This window comes from Sparus aurata, chromosome 13 (genome assembly GCF_900880675.1).
Source record: "Sparus aurata chromosome 13, fSpaAur1.1, whole genome shotgun sequence".
Taxonomy (NCBI): Eukaryota; Metazoa; Chordata; class Actinopteri; order Spariformes; family Sparidae; genus Sparus; species Sparus aurata.
In genome coordinates, this window is record NC_044199.1 from 17,160,176 (window position 1) to 17,176,838 (window position 16,663).

Genomic DNA, 16,663 nt, shown 5'->3' on the forward strand with positions numbered 1-16,663 from the left:
CGAGAGTTTCACATTAATGTATGAGTCACTAAACTGGTTAAAACCTAAATCTAGATAACATTCTCACTGGTTGCAATTTATCTTTAAATGTATTTTCTTTTACTATCCTTCCTACCTAAAACAATTGCTAATTCCATATAGGTCATCGCATAGTCTAAGGCATACTGACCATCTTCATTTCTTTGTTCCTAGAATTTTTAAGGAAACTGGGCGACGTGCCTTTAAATTTAAAGCTCCATCTGATTGGAACAACTTGCCCAGCTCACTTAGATCCATTACCTCATTTCATTTCTTTAAAACATTTGTTTTCACTTATCTTCAAACAACCTGTTCTTGCTTCTAATCATATTTGAGATATGGATGTATTCCATCTCAAATGTGTATCTGCATAGCTATGTATGGGGATATGTACATTTATGAACATCTATGTAAACTGTATGCAATTTTGGCATTATGGGGGAATCAGTAGGTGTGGAAGTGGCTAGGTTTAGGAGAGCTATTTTGCTTTATGTGCTGTATTTTCTGTATATTTGTGTTAAGGACCCCCTTGAAACTGAGATGGTTCATCTCAAGGGGTTTATCCTTCTGATAAACTTGTGATTTCAATCACATTCCCCAGTCTTCCTTAGCATATGGAATTCATCCAGTTGTCATCATGTGAATATGTGAACACGATGGTTGCCGCACTGTCGCAAATTTCCCACCAGCTAATAAGCCCATGCCAACACCAGTAATAACACAAGATACACCGGCTTTTTTCCAAGAAAAGAAGCCCACTATCTGTAGAGCTATTTTTTTATTTACTGCTAATGCTAACTGAACATTTCCTAATGCTTTTGCTTAAAAGCACTTAACTGGTAAAATGGTGGTTGCCCAGTATTTTCTAGGTAGGCCAGTCACATGAAATGTGATGTGTTGAGTGAGTTTAGCACCACTTTCTCATCAAAATGCGTCTACAGACGTCTACAGACAGGAGTAACGGAACAAGAAAGATTTCCAACTCCTCAGCAAGGTAAACAAACACCCTATTCCCTCATTAATGTTATCAGGTATCAGCATTAGGTCCAAGTTCAGATAATGCATAAGAAATAGGTGCAATTGAAGCGTCTGTCATCCAAGCACGTAGGCCTATTGATCAAAAAATTATAATAGGATGACGGGGCCAGTGGGCAAGTAATGTAATTGATGTAGGTATGCAGTCGTGTAACTCCCGTAACACTGATTACCACGGCAAGCCTAGTGGACGCATGAACTAAAGTGGGATTTCACCTTCTTGCAAAAAGAGATTTGCATATGTGTCGCAGTAGTGCTAAGTCTGCGGTAGGAGTCAGACCTGAGCAGAGCAAAATGATGAATTGAAACTCTGTGCAAAATTTGTTTTTATTAAAACAAATAAATAACTTGATTTTGTTTAAATATAAACATTTAATCTGTACTAATAGGTAGTGTATAAAAAAATATCTTCATCTTTTGGTTTTGTTTCTTCAGAAAACCTTCCGGATCAACCATCAAGTGCAAAAGTGAGTGTGTTTGAGTAAGTACTGCTGATTAATGAAAGGAGGAGGATTGTCTTCAGGTTCACCCAGAACACTGTCACTCATTCTGTGAAGATGAACAAAAAAAAAAAAAAAACATAATTAAAATCTGCAGCTGGAATCATTACATGTCACTCATGCCTAACCCACAACATTCAGATAGGGTCACCTAAACTATTTAATTTAGTTTTCTAAGATTTTAGAACTCTTTATTCTCTATCCGTTGCTTGCTGCAATATTAAATGTGCATTTGTCCGATAAAAAAGTCAAAAAGTTGAGAAGAGAGAAGAGAAGAGCGATGTCTTTGTAAAAATCTTATCACATTTGTGCATAATACAAACAAAAAGATGTCTACGTTGTAGTTACTGTACCTGCATTTGCTCATACACCCAGTTGATAAAGTAGGCTACATTGCCGTAGACTCCAGGCTTGTTTATCGAAGCACATCCAAACCCCCAGCTAGTGTCCCCTGCCAGCCACCATACATTCCCTTGTTTGACCACCAGAGGCCCTCCACTGTCACCCTGCAACACACAGGAGAAATAAGGTGAGGCTGAATCCAAATGTCCACCGTATGGACATGCTGACGGAGCCCCTCGAGGACTTTAGCCGAATACTGTACATACTGTGACATGATCGCTGTCATCACATCATTTCCACGAGGACATGAGCCTGCAAGCTGCTTTTTTTTTTTTTTACTTCTATAGCCTAAACTTACAGACTTACTTATGTCTGTTCATGATGTGGTTAATTATTTCTTGCCTACATGTTTCAAGGAATGTTTTAATAAAGTCATTGTTTGACACATTCATACAGGTTTTTTTTGTTTTTTTTGGGGTTTTTTTCCCAGCATTTGGAAAATCTCATGTGTCATGTCATATCTCTATTGCAATGAATTCTGGGAAATAACATCAGTGAGGTCTGATGAAGTCTCCATCAAGCCTCAAGGACAACCGCAAGGCTTTGAGACAATTTACAAAGTGGCCAATCTGTGTAATTACAACATTATGGGATGCACAGAGGCCCAAAACTACTTTTCCCATAAGCTTACACTGTGAAATAAGATGCAATACAATGGTGGCTACATGTTTGTGAGCATCACAACTCCCACAAAGAGACTCGTTTCACCATGATAATCAAATCCGTTTGGTCTGAAAGTCACGTTTTTTGGGGCCCACAATGCATATGTCCAAGAAGTAAAACTTTTTTTGGCGTCATGCTTCACAGGAATGAATGGGGCTCTACCTCTGAGGCTGTATCCAGATCTCATAATGCGTCTATTGTCTGCATTCCAGGTGGACTCTCTGTAAGTCTGCAGAAAGCCCGCTTGAGGCCCATTGTGGACTGGATCTGGATGAATTGTGGGTTTGGATAGCCCTCAGCATATCGCCATGCACACATCCCAACAACATGCTGGCAAGGTCCACAAGAGAGGGGAAGTCCAGGCAATCAGGGGCAGCCTTAGAGTGTGTGTTTCTGACATAGGCTTCTTTCTGGGACAAATTCCAGACTAAATAACCCTCACCCAGGTTGGTATGTCCAACTGGGGACAAGAACCATGTGTTTAATTGGGAAAAAGCTAATCGGTGGGTCAGGGGTCAAGGTTCGAATAGGGGAGTAGAACCAGATAACACCAAAATGACATTAGCGGGATGGTCCCTTCCCCAGTAGCCTTTACCTCCCTAGCACAGGCAGGGTGGTCCCAATATCCATAATAGCTTTGTGGTCGGTTATGATAGTCTACAGGGATGACGATGTTTCTTTCCCTGGTGTACAACTGTGTGTGTGTGTGTGTGTGTGTGTGTGTGAGCATGATGACAGAGAGAAAAGACTAACCTGACATGAGTCGACTCCTCCCTGCAGCTTGCCTGCACAGATCATGGTCTCTGTGATGGCTCCGTTTAACACCTGAGGGCTGTTGCACGTCTCTCTGCTGTAGATGGTCACTTGGGCCTGGTTGAGCCTGTCAGGGGATGGTCCTGAGAGAAAAATTAATGGTTGTACGTCCACAGCTAGCTCAGTGAAGCATTAAAAAGCAGAGTCCCCTAACTTGTACTTTAAACCTTTAAAAAGCAGGTGACCCCCGAAACATTTCAACAAATAATCTACAGAGAGGAATGAGAGGTACGTGCTCAGTAAGCATGGTAGATATTTTAGACACTCACCAGATACATGCAAGGCTCCCCATCCTGTAATCCAGGCTTGTTGTCCAGCAGAGAAATCCACTCCAAAGTTGGCAAGACACACAGGCTTCACTGTTCCTGAGACATAAAGATGTATGTTACTCTCAGTGTAGAAGTGACACTTACAGCATATGATCATGCAATTAATGAAATATAAATGTTACTGGTAAGTACTTACCTGTGTATGTCAAAGGTGTATCGAGCTTTAGAAGAGCAATGTCGTTGTCATTAGTATATGTGTCATATCCTTTATGACTTATGATTTTGTTAACGCTTGTGCCGGAGACAAAGCTAAATGCCGACAAGCGCACATTGCCAGAGTATACCGTCCACATTGTCGGGTCAGAGTACCTGCCAGGAGATGAAACAGTGAAACACAGGGAATGTCTATCAAAAGCAAATGAAAAAATGGTCTACAAGGGTCTAAAATGAAAATTCAACATGTAAAACAAGTATCCAGCTGCTTCAGTTGTTCAGGAGAATGCTGTGTGCGTGAAGTTTTGTGGACTACAAAACTCTACCTGACTTCCCATCAGCAGTGTGGTGAGTAGATAATGATTGAATTCTCAATTTTCTGTGAACTTATCCTTTAATGGTTTAACGACTAAGTACTCACGTTTGGAAGCAGTGTGCAGCAGATAGGATCCACTGACGGCTGATAATGGAGCCTCCACAAATGTGTTGACCTTGAATTTGGAGACTGACCTGCCACGGCCAGGCCCCATTCACTGCCGCTGTACCACCAACGATACGAGTGCTGGGGGCTGCCGAACTTTCTCCACACTCTGAGGATGGAAGAAAAGAGAATCTCATTTTCAGGACGGCACTGCACATATCTCTTAAAATCATACATATTTTCAGTGGTGTAGATGTGTCCAAACCGGTAGCTTACCAATACAATGAAGTTTGACCGCTCTGGCTGAGCAGACTGGGCTGTAAAAGAAAAGGATGAGGAAATAAGGCATTCGGGGGGTAAGTGAGAAATGAGATTGACTCAGCTCTGTGCGGAATGCAATCACTGCTGTACTGTGTTAAAGGTCCCATATTGTACTGTTTTTCATCAATTTCACACAGCTATCAGAGGTCCAACAACACTGTAAATGAAATGCATTGCCCCAAACCCATCCATGGTCCTGAATTTTAGCTGTCTAAAAGTCGCTGAAGTGAGCTCTACTGAGCTCTCCTGAGAGCAGGCTGTTTCTGTGCCTGCACCTTTAAATGTTAATGAGCTCCATCTGTCAATGCCTGCCTTGCCTGCTACACGCCCCTCTCAGGGTAAGATGCCGCTTATGCTAGCGGTAGCATGTGCTAATGTTATGGTGGATGTATCGCTATGGTTCGCCGTGCTGTCATTCAACCGAACCAGTTTGACCCAGAATCGGACCCAGAAGGAGAGGCTCCTGAAGAAATACAGACTCTGCGGCTGCAGCAGTAGGTTTCAGAATGGTTAGTGTGTCCGAATAATGTTAGTTTGTTTGTATGTGTTGTTACAGTTACTACCATGTAGCTAATGGCTAACAGCTAGCGAAAGCTGTGTTTGTCGCCAGCACAGTCTCCAAACTCTTGGACACTGTTTGCATCGTATCTGTCTCCAGTCTGCACATGTTTCCAGACTTTTTACTGTGACAACCAAGCTTCATCGTAATATTATTAACATTAAACTTGCTTCAAATGTCATTGCATAGCGGACCGAAGTGGTGCTAATTAGTTAGCCAATTTCCAGCGGACTTCATCATACTCGTAGGCAACTGTAAATACTATCAAAACGTGGCGACACTTAGTTGTGGCTCGGGTGCAGTTGCTGGGTCCGGTATGGGTGGGACTGATCCTTTTACAAGGGTCAGTGTCGAGGCAAAGCCAGCTTTGTACTGACCCTCATTACTGAAGCAGTCCGATGTGAATGGGTTAGCACACACAAACTTACACAAACCGTATCCGGCACATTGTCGTTAAAAATGAAACGCAACCACTGTCTCTTCTGTAGCTGGGACAGAATATAGGCACTGATGTTGATTTTTACAACCAACAATAGAGCAATTGGCGTGTCTAACTCTGAGCGACAACATTGCGAAACACTGCTATCTTACTGCTGGACACACTAAACTTCACCTTGGGGATGGACGCCCCGCTCTCGGATATCTCCTATCATCGCACAGAGGAGGCTGGCCTATGTAAATCTCTCTTTATGGGACCTTTAATCTAAGTGTTAATCCAGTGATACAGTGGGTGGGCTGCCCTACCTGTAAGTGAGCTGTGACTGTATGCTTGATCCATGGTTGCTTCCATCCTTTAACTTCATGTATCCTTTCGAGGCAATAGAACCTGCATTGGCTTCACTATAGGACACGTAATCCTGCCTGTTGGATTGACAGACATGCAAAACAGAGAGGTCACTGCAATATACCGTACACCAACGGGACTGAATCTCTAAAAAAGGATTGGATATCAGCCAGCAAATGTTGTCAGTTAACGTTCCTGCAAAACAAGGAAACATTAAAATGCGTGTGTCATATGTAGCATATCGACATTTCTACAAAGAGTGTTATATCACATTGTATTACATCTATATAAGCTACATGTAAGCGGCAAGGCTGCCATGCCAGTTACCACAGTCTCAATATTTGCAAGTGCCAAACCACTGGATATTTTTTAAGAAGACCTTGGGATAATTCCCAGCCGTATTTGTGGCAACAAAAAGCAGATATTTTGGACAAATGTTGGGACATCAGCTGTGTGTGGGGACAAAATCAGGTACTTTAAGCCGAAACATTAAGAAAAGGTGAAATAAATTCTAAAAAGTATTAATTATTATAATTGTGACCAGAAAATAAGCACATCATTGTCATAACATAAAATTAAAAACTGAACCTTAAAGCCCCTGTACAGACTTTTCATTTAGTGTTGATTTTGGCGGCCCCGCTGGACGAAAGCAGTAGTGTTTTGCCGGAATGAAGACCGCATTTCCCATGAGCTCTAGCGCCCACTGTCGTGAAGACGTTTGTCTGGCCGGCGCGTGTAGATTTGTTTTGGAAACGTCGGAAAGACGACGGGACTTGCTTTGAAAACTTTTTTTTTTTTTTTTAGCAGCTATCTGCAGCGTGCATATGGACGAGGTAATGTGTCTATTTGTATTTCTACTTAATATAATATGCGGCCGGTGAATCAAAGTAATGCTGCTGTTGCGCTGCAATTTCCCAGCTATATATATTACCCACGGTGCTACAGAGCTTGCGTTACAGCAAAGTCACAGTGATTGTGATGGTTGTTTTGTTCTAAGTAAGAAACTGAATCATTTATAATGACAGAGGATATTACCGATGCATCGTTGCAGGTCGGCTGGGCTGAAGCATATACACAGCTGAAATGGATGCGTGATCTAAGACGTTTGTTGTCGTTTTCACGAGTGTAGTATCTAGAGCTAATCTAGTGGTAACGTTAGCCAGCTTTGTTGTAACAACATAAATTCATGTATTGCTGTAAACTACGTCCCGCAATACATTTTATAAATTAAATAAAATTTACGAACCTGTATAGGAGGAATTGGGCGAATTCCGGATCCGACCCTCCCTTCAAGCCCCGCAACTCTCTCCATCTCTGGAAGGAATCGCCAATGTTTATCCATGTTTAGCCCTAGCTCGATCGGATTCCCTCTTGGCCTTTCGTTGGTCTTCGGTTCGAATTCTTTTTCTTTTCTTTGTCTCAGTATCAGCCATGACAAAAGTTTTAGCTCGGTTAGCACTGGCTAGCGTAGCAACAAAACAGCTATGCCGTATCCTGAATATCGTCAGTTCCGGTCTGACTGCCTTAAATCGTTTCGTCAGTGGTCCGACCCGACCAATGCCTTTCAGAGGTATAGAATTAGACTACTTAGAAATAGCGTATCTTCACGCTGATGGGCCCATTTGCTGTTGTAGGTAACAGAGACACATCAGCAGAAACCAGAGACTTTTGCATATCCAGTTAAAAACTCCGTACAGGGGCTTTAAGGAACAGATAATTGTAAAAGCATATCCATGTTTTGCATGGATATGTCGGGATTTAGTCTGCTGATTAAATTGCTGTCCACCATTCAATGTCCTCCCTGATTACAGCTCACAAATCTGTATGTAAATCTGCATTATGTGAAAATGTTTTTTTTCGCCCTCCCGTGGGCTCACCACTCGCGGGAGGGTTCAGAAGGGGCCGGTGCAGAGGGATATGGGTGGCGGTCGTGGGCGGGGGCCCCGGCGGCCCAATCCCCGGATGGTGACTCTAGCCATGGGGACATGGAATGTCACCTCACTGGGGGGGAAAGAGCCTGAGCTGGTGCGGGAGGTTGAGCGGTACCGGCTAGAAATAGTCGGGCTCACCTCCACGCACAGCCTGGGCTCTGGAACCCAACTCCTTGAGAGAGGCTGGACTCTCTTCTACTCTGGAGTTGCCCGCGGCGAGAGGCGGCGAGCTGGTGTGGGCTTGCTTATAGCCCCCCAGCTCAGCCGCCATGTGTTGGAGTTCTCCCCGGTGAACGAGAGGGTCGTTTCCCTGCGCCTTCGGGTCGGGGATAGGACTCTCACCGTTGTCTCGGCTTATGGGCCGAACAGCGGTGCAGAGTACCCGGCCTTCTTGGAGTCCCTGGGAGGGGTACTGGAGAGTGCTCCAACCGGGGACTCCGTCGTTCTCCTGGGGGACTTCAACGCCCACGTGGGCGATGACAGTGTTACCTGGAGGGGTGTGATTGGGAGGAACGGCCTCCCCGATCTGAACCCGAGTGGTGTTTTGTTACTGGACTTCTGTGCTAGTCACAGTTTGTCCATAACGAACACCATGTTCAAGCATAAGGGTGTCCATATGTGCACGTGGCACCAGGACACCCTAGGCCGGAGATCAATGATCGACTTTGTGGTCGTGTCATCTGACCTCCGGCCGTATGTCTTGGACACTCGGGTGAAGAGAGGGGCTGAGCTGTCAACTGATCACCACCTGGTGGTGAGTTGGATCCGCTGGCGGGGGAGGAAGCTGGACAGACCTGGCAGACCCAAACGTATCGTGAGGGTCTGCTGGGAACGTCTGGCAGAACCCTCTGCCAGGGAGATCTTTAACTCCCACCTCCGGGAGAGCTTTGACCAGATCCCGAGGGAGGCTGGGGACATTGAGTCCGAATGGACCATGTTCTCCACCTCCATTGTTGACGCGGCTGTCCGGAGCTGTGGCCGTAAGGTCTCCGGTGCCTGTCGCGGCGGCAATCCCCGAACCCGGTGGTGGACCCCGGAAGTAAGGGTTGCTGTCAAGCTGAAGAAGGAGTCCTACCGGGCCTGGCTGGCCCGGGGGACTCCTGAGGCAGCTGACGGGTACCGGCAGGCCAAGCGTGCGGCAGCACGGGCAGTCTCGGAAGCAAAAACTCGGGTCTGGGAAGAGTTCGGGGAGGCCATGGAGGAGGACTACCGGTCGGCCTCGAAGAAATTCTGGCAAACCATCCGGCGCCTCAGGAGGGGGAAGCAGTCCTCCACCAACACTGTTTACAGTGGAGGTGGGGAGCTGTTGACCTCAACTGGGGACATCGTCGGGCGGTGGAAGGAATACTTCGAGGATCTCCTCAATCCCGCTGACACGCCTTCCATAGAGGAAGCAGAGGCTGGGGACTCAGAGGTTGACCCATCCATCACCCAAGCCGAAGTCACAGAGGTAGTACGTAAGCTCCTCAGTGGCAAAGCACCGGGGGTGGATGAGATCCGCCCTGAGTACCTCAAGTCTCTGGATGTTGTGGGGCTGTCTTGGCTGACACGTCTCTGCAGCATCGCGTGGCAGTCGGGGACAGTGCCTCTGGACTGGCAGACCGGGGTGGTGGTCCCCCTATTTAAAAAGGGGGACCGGAGGGTGTGTTCCAACTATCGGGGGATCACACTCCTCAGCCTCCCCGGGAAAGTCTATTCCAGGGTACTGGAGAGGAGAATTCGGCCGATAGTCGAACCTCGGATCCAGGAGGAACAATGCGGTTTTCGTCCTGGCCGTGGAACACTGGACCAGCTCTATACCCTCCGCAGGGTGCTCGAGGGTTCATGGGAGTTTGCCCAACCAGTCCACATGTGTTTTGTGGACTTGGAGAAGGCATTCGACCGTGTCCCTCGTGGCATACTGTGGGGGGTGCTCCGGGAGTACGGGGTCGGGGGCCCTCTGTTAAGGGCCGTACTGTACTGCCGGAGCAGGAGCTTGGTTCGCATTGCCGGCAGTAAGTCAGACCTGTTCCCAGTACATGTTGGACTCCGGCAGGGCTGCCCTTTGTCACCGGTTCTGTTCATTACTTTTATGGACAGAATTTCTAGGCGCAGCCACGGGCCGGAGGGGATCTGGTTCGGGAGCCAATGGATCTCATCTCTGCTTTTCGCGGATGATGTGGTCTTGTTGGCTCCTTCGAGCCGGGACCTCCAGCATGTCCTGGGGCGGTTTGCAGCCGAGTGCAAAGCGGCTGGGATGAGAATCAGCACCTCCAAATCCGAGGCCATGGTTCTCGACCGGAAAAAGGTGGCCTGCTCCCTCCAGGTGGGAGGAGAGTTCCTGCCTCAAGTGGAGGAGTTTAAGTATCTTGGGGTCTTGTTCACGAGTGAGGGAAGGATGGAGCGTGAGATTGACAGACGGATCGGTGCAGCGGCCGCAGTAATGCGGTCTTTGTATCGGTCCGTCGTGGTGAAGAGAGAGCTGAGCCGAAAGGCGAAGCTCTCGATTTACCAGTCAATCTACGTTCCGACCCTCACCTATGGCCATGAACTTTGGGTCATGACCGAAAGAATAAGATCCCGGATACAAGCGGCCGAAATGAGTTTCCTCCGCAGGGTGGCAGGGCGCTCCCTTAGAGATAGGGTGAAGAGCTCTGTCACCCGGGAGGAGCTCAGAGTAGAGCCGCTGCTCCTCCACATCGAGAGGAGCCAGCTGAGGTGGCTCGGGCATCTGTTTCGGATGCCCCCGGGACGCCTCCCTCGGGAGGTGTTCCTGGCATGTCCCTCCGGGAGGAGACCCCGAGGAAGACCCAGGACACGCTGGTGTGACTATGTCGCCCAGCTGGCCTGGGAACGCCTTGGGGTCCTCCCGGAAGAGCTGGAGGCGGTATCCGGGGAGAGGGAAGTCTGGGTGTCCCTGCTCAGGCAGCTGCCCCCGCGACCCGGCCCCGGATAAGCGGATGAAAATGGATGGATGGATGGATGTTTTTTTTCATTATTATTAATTAGTTTTGCAGTTCAATCAATTTATCTATTAAGTATCCCCTAAAACTACATGAGTTGTGGGACTACCAGGTTTACTTAATGTTCCCGCTAATCTTCAACTTATCGCAGCTTTTCAATAAGTTTAAGCAACATATCAAAGTCTACATGCAGTTTTAGAGGCTTTGACGCTCTGAACATAATTATAACATAATAATAATAAACATAATAATAACATTACAGGGAATACACTGTGTACTTGAAGGTATCAGTAAAAACATAAGCTCCAGCTTTCAGAAACCCATTGATCATCCTGTATGTTTCAACTTTTATACAGCAGTTAGAAAACACAGAAATGGGGGGTGAACAATAGCCTATTCGATGCCTCCGCGTTGATGTTGTTTCTTGAACATCATTTCAATTTACCACAGAGTGAGAAAATCTGCATCTGGAGCCAGCTGTTCGACTTCAGGTTTCTGCTGCTGTTTGGCTGTTTGTTTAGGCAACAAATATACCTGGTTAGGTTTAGGCAACAAAACACTTGGTTAGGGTTAGGCAAACATGGTTTGGGTTAAAATAGATCCTTCCACAATGTTATGTAGACTGATTTCTCCCATGAGTGTATCCAATCTTTTTCTCTGAGGTGCAAATCTATGACATAACCAAACATGGTTGGACAGTTGCAATGATGGTGCTCAGCCACATTTCTTATGATGTTCCAGGAACAACACCAACATTGTGCAGTGAATGGTAGTGAAGAATACAATCAGTACCTGCTGTATCCCATTTGCTCACACACAGCTCTCCCATAGTTGTTGTCCCAGTTCTCAGCACACACCGGCATCCATCTCTGGCTGTCATTTGAGTAGGCTTCCAGGATGTAGTTTGTCCCATGGAGGCGAACTGTGGAACGGAGAAAACATTGCTACCAAGCCACCATGCTGCTCATGATGTGATGTACAAGGCACATTCACATGTTTGGAAGACTGGGTGTAGGTGTGTATGTCTTACTGCACTGAGCTTCATCCTCTCCGTGAGAACAGTCCTCAACACCGTCACACCACTGGGAGGGGCTGAGACACTTCCCACCCATCCTGCATGACTTCCCCAGTAAACACTGGTAGTATACTGCAAACACACACATACATGCGGTATACAGCACACATACGAGAGCACACAGGATCAGCAAACTAAATTGATGTAATGACAAAAATAATTTTATGATGCTACGAAGATTCTCAACCTCACTTACAGAAGTACCAGAGCAAGAGGCCGATAACTGCCAGTATAGCAAGCACAAACAGGGACCCACACAGTATGTAACTCCAGGGACATTTCTTTTTTCCTGCAAGGCAACACAATAATAAAGTCATTCATATTGCTGGATTACATCTATATGCATGGCCTTGGTAAATAAGGTTATGTAAAACTAAAATGCATATTGCTTGCTGTTCAAGATTTACATAGTATCATACAGGCAAATATCAGGCTTGGCAGATATTTGCATGTTCAGTTTGATATTCTATTGCAGACATTACAAAAAACTAAACACACTGTTGAGATAAAACACAGCAGAGAACTAGTATTATGTTTATCAAGAATTCAAATCTTAATGGTCTTTTACATTTGTCTCACCACAAATTTACAGTTAATTTAAACCTTTTACTATTCCATGTCTGTCATAAACATAAACTCTAATGTGAAAGTTCATTTTGAAAACAAATGTTCTACTTACAAATTACGATAAGGCACACCATATCATATGTTTTTAGGATCAAATTAGCTTTACCAATTCAACAAATCAAACACTTGACACATGTGTCAAAATAATGTACTTGACTTTATCCCAGGGGAAGATCCACTGTAAAACAGTGAACCATAAGGTACGACTGCCATCCTTACCCCAGTCATCTCCATACAATCCCATTCTAGGCGCTGTGTATTAGGTCACCAATAAAGTCATAATGTGCTCGAAACATGGCCATAATGGGGAATGAAGCGGAGGCTTAAAAGTAGTTTTCTCTCAAATGATTTACTTGTTTTCCGACCGTTTATGCTGACATTTGAATCTCTGTGGTAAAGTGCCAGTGAGCAGTGTATACGCAGTTTAAAGCAAGACTGTGCAACCTTTTCTGAAGAATTGGATTAACAGTACCAACAGTCAACAAATAATTTACCTAAAACATTGACTTAAGTATTTTTACTCCATGTAAATATCTGTCTAATTATATAACATAACTTCAATTTAGAAGGTCACATTTAATGCAAAGTTAAATGTTAAGTCAGTGTTTATAAATTAGATGTGTGATTTATTACAGGAGACATAACTCATTTGAAATGCAATACTATTATGTAGAAAACTGAATAATAAACCCTTGAAAAATACATTAAGTTGAAGTAGAAGTTCCCTTTAACTTTATATGTAATAATTGAACGCAAGGTTTATGAATAAGTCTGCATTAATGTGATTTAAGTTAATCGGACTAAGTTCATACATTTATACACAATCACTCAATATGACCAATTAAAGTGGTACTTTACATTAAAGAATTACAATTAGATGGAAAATGTACATGTACTTAAAATAAATATTCTCCATTTCAGGCAAATTACTTCTTGAGTTAACAAAGTAAATTGTAAAAGAGTAGCACAGTAACAGTAGCACAGCTTTATGGGTTCATTGAGGAAATGCACTCTTGTGTAAGCACACAGCAAAATCTGTGAAATGTTTTCTAACATTTGCTTAAATTAACTGTGAGTCATGTTCAGCCAAATAAGACTGCTGCAACAAAACTTCGGACTGTATTTAATCTGACCAAGGGTGTGTTTTACTCCTTATGAATACGTTTCATTTGTAAGAGGAAGAATATTTTATTTATTTCCAAAATTGCATAGTCAAGTAAGACTTAATTTCAAAATACATTTTTAAATGATTTTGTGAAACCAGATGTTTCCGTTCATGTGACTGTATATTTCCTTGTGACTGACTGGAAGTCAATGTTTACTCACCTCTTTATTCCACACAGTATCACCTATCAACAGGGTGGTGACAACACGTTCATCAAATATTACTGTACCTTTCTTTTGCTCTGTGTTATTTGGTGTTTCAGGAGTGGTGGTCCCATGGGTGTTGATGGTTTGGGGAAGGACAGCAACATAGCTGGGGGTCTCCTGTGGGATGTAAGGGTATACACCCTGTGTTTGGGAGTATGGAGGGGGTCTTCCTTCCTCATGCTGAAACCCTGCGTTGTCATAGATGGGACCATTTGTCTGGAACTACAGAAAAGAGAGGAATCAGTGTTGTATAAAGTACCCAAAACTCATACTTGTGTAAAAAGTATAAAAGTCTTTAAATGTTGGATATTAAATGTACTTAAAATGCATTACAGGATTATTATTTTTGATACTCAACAAGCAATCAATGTTTTTTTTGTTTTGTTTCTTTCCTTTAATTTATCATTTTAAAGTAAATGCTGATGTCACAGTGTTATGGCTATAGAAAAATGACATTATCAGCATGTAGATTCGTTCCTAAATAAAACTTGCTATTACTATGTTATTCAACCTGCCCACAAGCTGGATTTTTCCCGCAAAAAAGGAATTACAGCACAAAGGAAGTGCGTCTGTCATCACGCATCCAAAACAGGAAAAGACATCATTGTCCACAGTCACTGTCTGCAGGCAACGGTTGAACAGCTGGAATTAACTGTGGAAACTCAACACTGCAAAAGAAAAAGAACCCCACTGATGGAGGAGGCAAAGAGGGTGAAGCGGGAGAGTGATGTAAACTGAAGTAAGACAAGAGTGGATGGACAGGTATTCAGTCGATCGAGAGCACACTGGTGTTGTGTCAAAGTCTGCTACCCAGCTGATATGTGTCTCCCCTTATTAACAGAACATGAGACAGTTCAAAACTGTCATTCTTTCCACCAGAACTGTAAGAAACAAAACCTGCCACCTCATTTTAAAAAAACCAAGGGTTCTTCTTTGTCTTTTCACCAAACTGACAACAGAGTTTCATTAGCCAGGCTGTTAGAGGTAGCCATGTTGCTAACGCTGTGCACCAACAGGAATACCACAGGGAAACTCTAGGAGGCGGGGAAGTTAAAAAGTCATCTGTTCCCACTTTAAGTATCAAATGGAAATTATTATTGATTATTGGAATCACAAAAAGTTACAAAATATTAAAATATATAAGTTATATGAAGTTAAATAATTTCCCCCTGGGATTATTCAAGTATTTCTGATTCTGATTCTGATTAAAAGTACAGTAGTTCATCCAAAATGCAAAGGTATAAAGAGGTACAAAAAATGGAAAAGTCAACCCTAAACTTATACTAAAGTACAGTTGTTGAGTAAATGTACTTATCTTAATGTAATCTAGCTTTACTCAAATAAAGCATTAACTACATGTATTAGCATATGTGGTAAGCAGTGAGCGAGTTAACTCTTAAACGATAGGAAAAATGTACGTGTGGATCCAGACATCTAAATGTTGCCTTTTACCATGAAACTGAACTTACCTGATTATTATTCATGCTGAAACCGGTTCCACTGCCTGAGGAGGTAGGCCAACAAAGAAGCGAAAGGGATTATACAGGGATTTTTTTTCATTATCAAGATAAATAAAGTACTGCTCATAAATTAAGTATATGATACACTGTATGAGGGATTGATTAAAGCAATATTCATAAATAGATACATAAAAAAATGATTCAGCAACTTGTTTATTAACATGTACAAGAAGAAAAATAAAAACTACAATGGCACAGTTGCTTCATACACATGAGAAGCACTCTAACCAAACACAGAGAATATGTAAATCACAAGCTCATTTGACTGTTCCACATTTCAAAAGTACAACACATGGTCAAACATTACCTAAGTTGGCTGACTTACTTTGACTTTACAAAAACATTGATCCACATTTGTCACTAGATTTCCACCGACCTTGAAATTCCCACAAATTACCTCAGCGCTCTGGTTGTGTCCGTCCTTCCACTCCCCGTTTCTCTCTGTTTCTCACATTCATGCAATCCCTCCATGTAATCAACAGCCATGACCACACCTTTTCCAAGGCTGTGTGCAACTTGCTTTAAATGCCACTTGACATGGACAAACACGAGTTATTGACGATACTCATTACCCTCCGTTTCCAGCCAGGATTTCAGATAAGGTGAATGAAGTGAAAACAGTGAGCCCAGGGCTGCATCGATCCAGCCACCCGCTGATTTGTGATAGGGGACACCTAACGTAGGAATTTAATTCAGCAGTTAAACATATGTGTACTATGATTAATATGCATCATTGATCCGTCTATTTTATTGTTTAGGTTTGAGGTAACTTTGTGAACCAATCGTTGCATGCCCCATCCTCAAAAGCAGATGTCTGAGCAGCAAACATCTGTACGATCTAAGTGTGATCTAGTAAAAATCAAATTTTTCTTCATGAAGCCTTGCAGACTTCCTCTTCAAATTGTAGACATTCAAAAACAACACTTCTGTATCATTGTGCAAAAAGCACATCAGCATAAATGTACCATAAATAAAGAGGCATTTTCTTGTCATTTCTTAACCCCTCCTGTTACAATCATGTGAGTCAGAGAAGGAATGAGAGGAGTCAACAGGTGGTAAGTGGTTTCTGTTAGTTTCACACACCAAAAACCTGTCATTCAGACACAGCTTTATAGGATAAAAAAAGATTTACGTCAAAGGAAAAGGCATAATAGACTCGGGTCTTAGATTACGTATGCTATTGTTTGTCTTCCTGAAGA

The 16,663-nt window shown here is 43.6% G+C and overlaps 1 protein-coding gene across 2 annotated transcripts; it reads right to left on the bottom strand.

Moving 5' to 3' along the window:
• Nucleotides 1–1,362: 1,362 nt before the first annotated feature.
• tmprss2 (transmembrane serine protease 2) lies at nucleotides 1,363–16,045 on the bottom strand. 2 transcript variants are annotated; one of them, XM_030438315.1, is made up of 14 exons: nucleotides 15,790–16,045; nucleotides 15,414–15,448; nucleotides 13,968–14,166; nucleotides 12,143–12,235; nucleotides 11,902–12,018; nucleotides 11,664–11,793; nucleotides 5,959–6,075; nucleotides 4,611–4,651; nucleotides 4,335–4,503; nucleotides 3,897–4,069; nucleotides 3,701–3,796; nucleotides 3,372–3,514; nucleotides 1,907–2,059; nucleotides 1,363–1,602 (listed from the first exon to the last, which is right to left on the bottom strand). In XM_030438315.1, the coding sequence occupies exons 2-14, from the start codon at nucleotides 15,426–15,428 to the stop codon at nucleotides 1,594–1,596; spliced, it is 1,455 nt and encodes a 484-aa protein (XP_030294175.1). In that variant the 5' UTR covers nucleotides 15,429–15,448; nucleotides 15,790–16,045; the 3' UTR covers nucleotides 1,363–1,593. The 2 variants fall into 2 exon arrangements, with proteins under 2 accessions (XP_030294175.1, XP_030294174.1); XM_030438314.1 differs by having other exon boundaries at nucleotides 15,862–16,044.
• Nucleotides 16,046–16,663: the final 618 nt, after the last annotated feature.

Excerpts from the sequence above, each read along its gene's own strand:
- tmprss2 (XM_030438315.1), bottom strand. Across the intron at positions 6,076-11,663 it reads GAGCAAATGGGATACAGCAG|GCAGGATTACGTGTCCTATA; the intron begins GTACTGATTGTA and ends TCAATCCAACAG. Across the intron at positions 4,070-4,334 it reads GCTGCACACTGCTTCCAAAC|GTACTCTGACCCGACAATGT; the intron begins GTGAGTACTTAG and ends ATCTCCTGGCAG.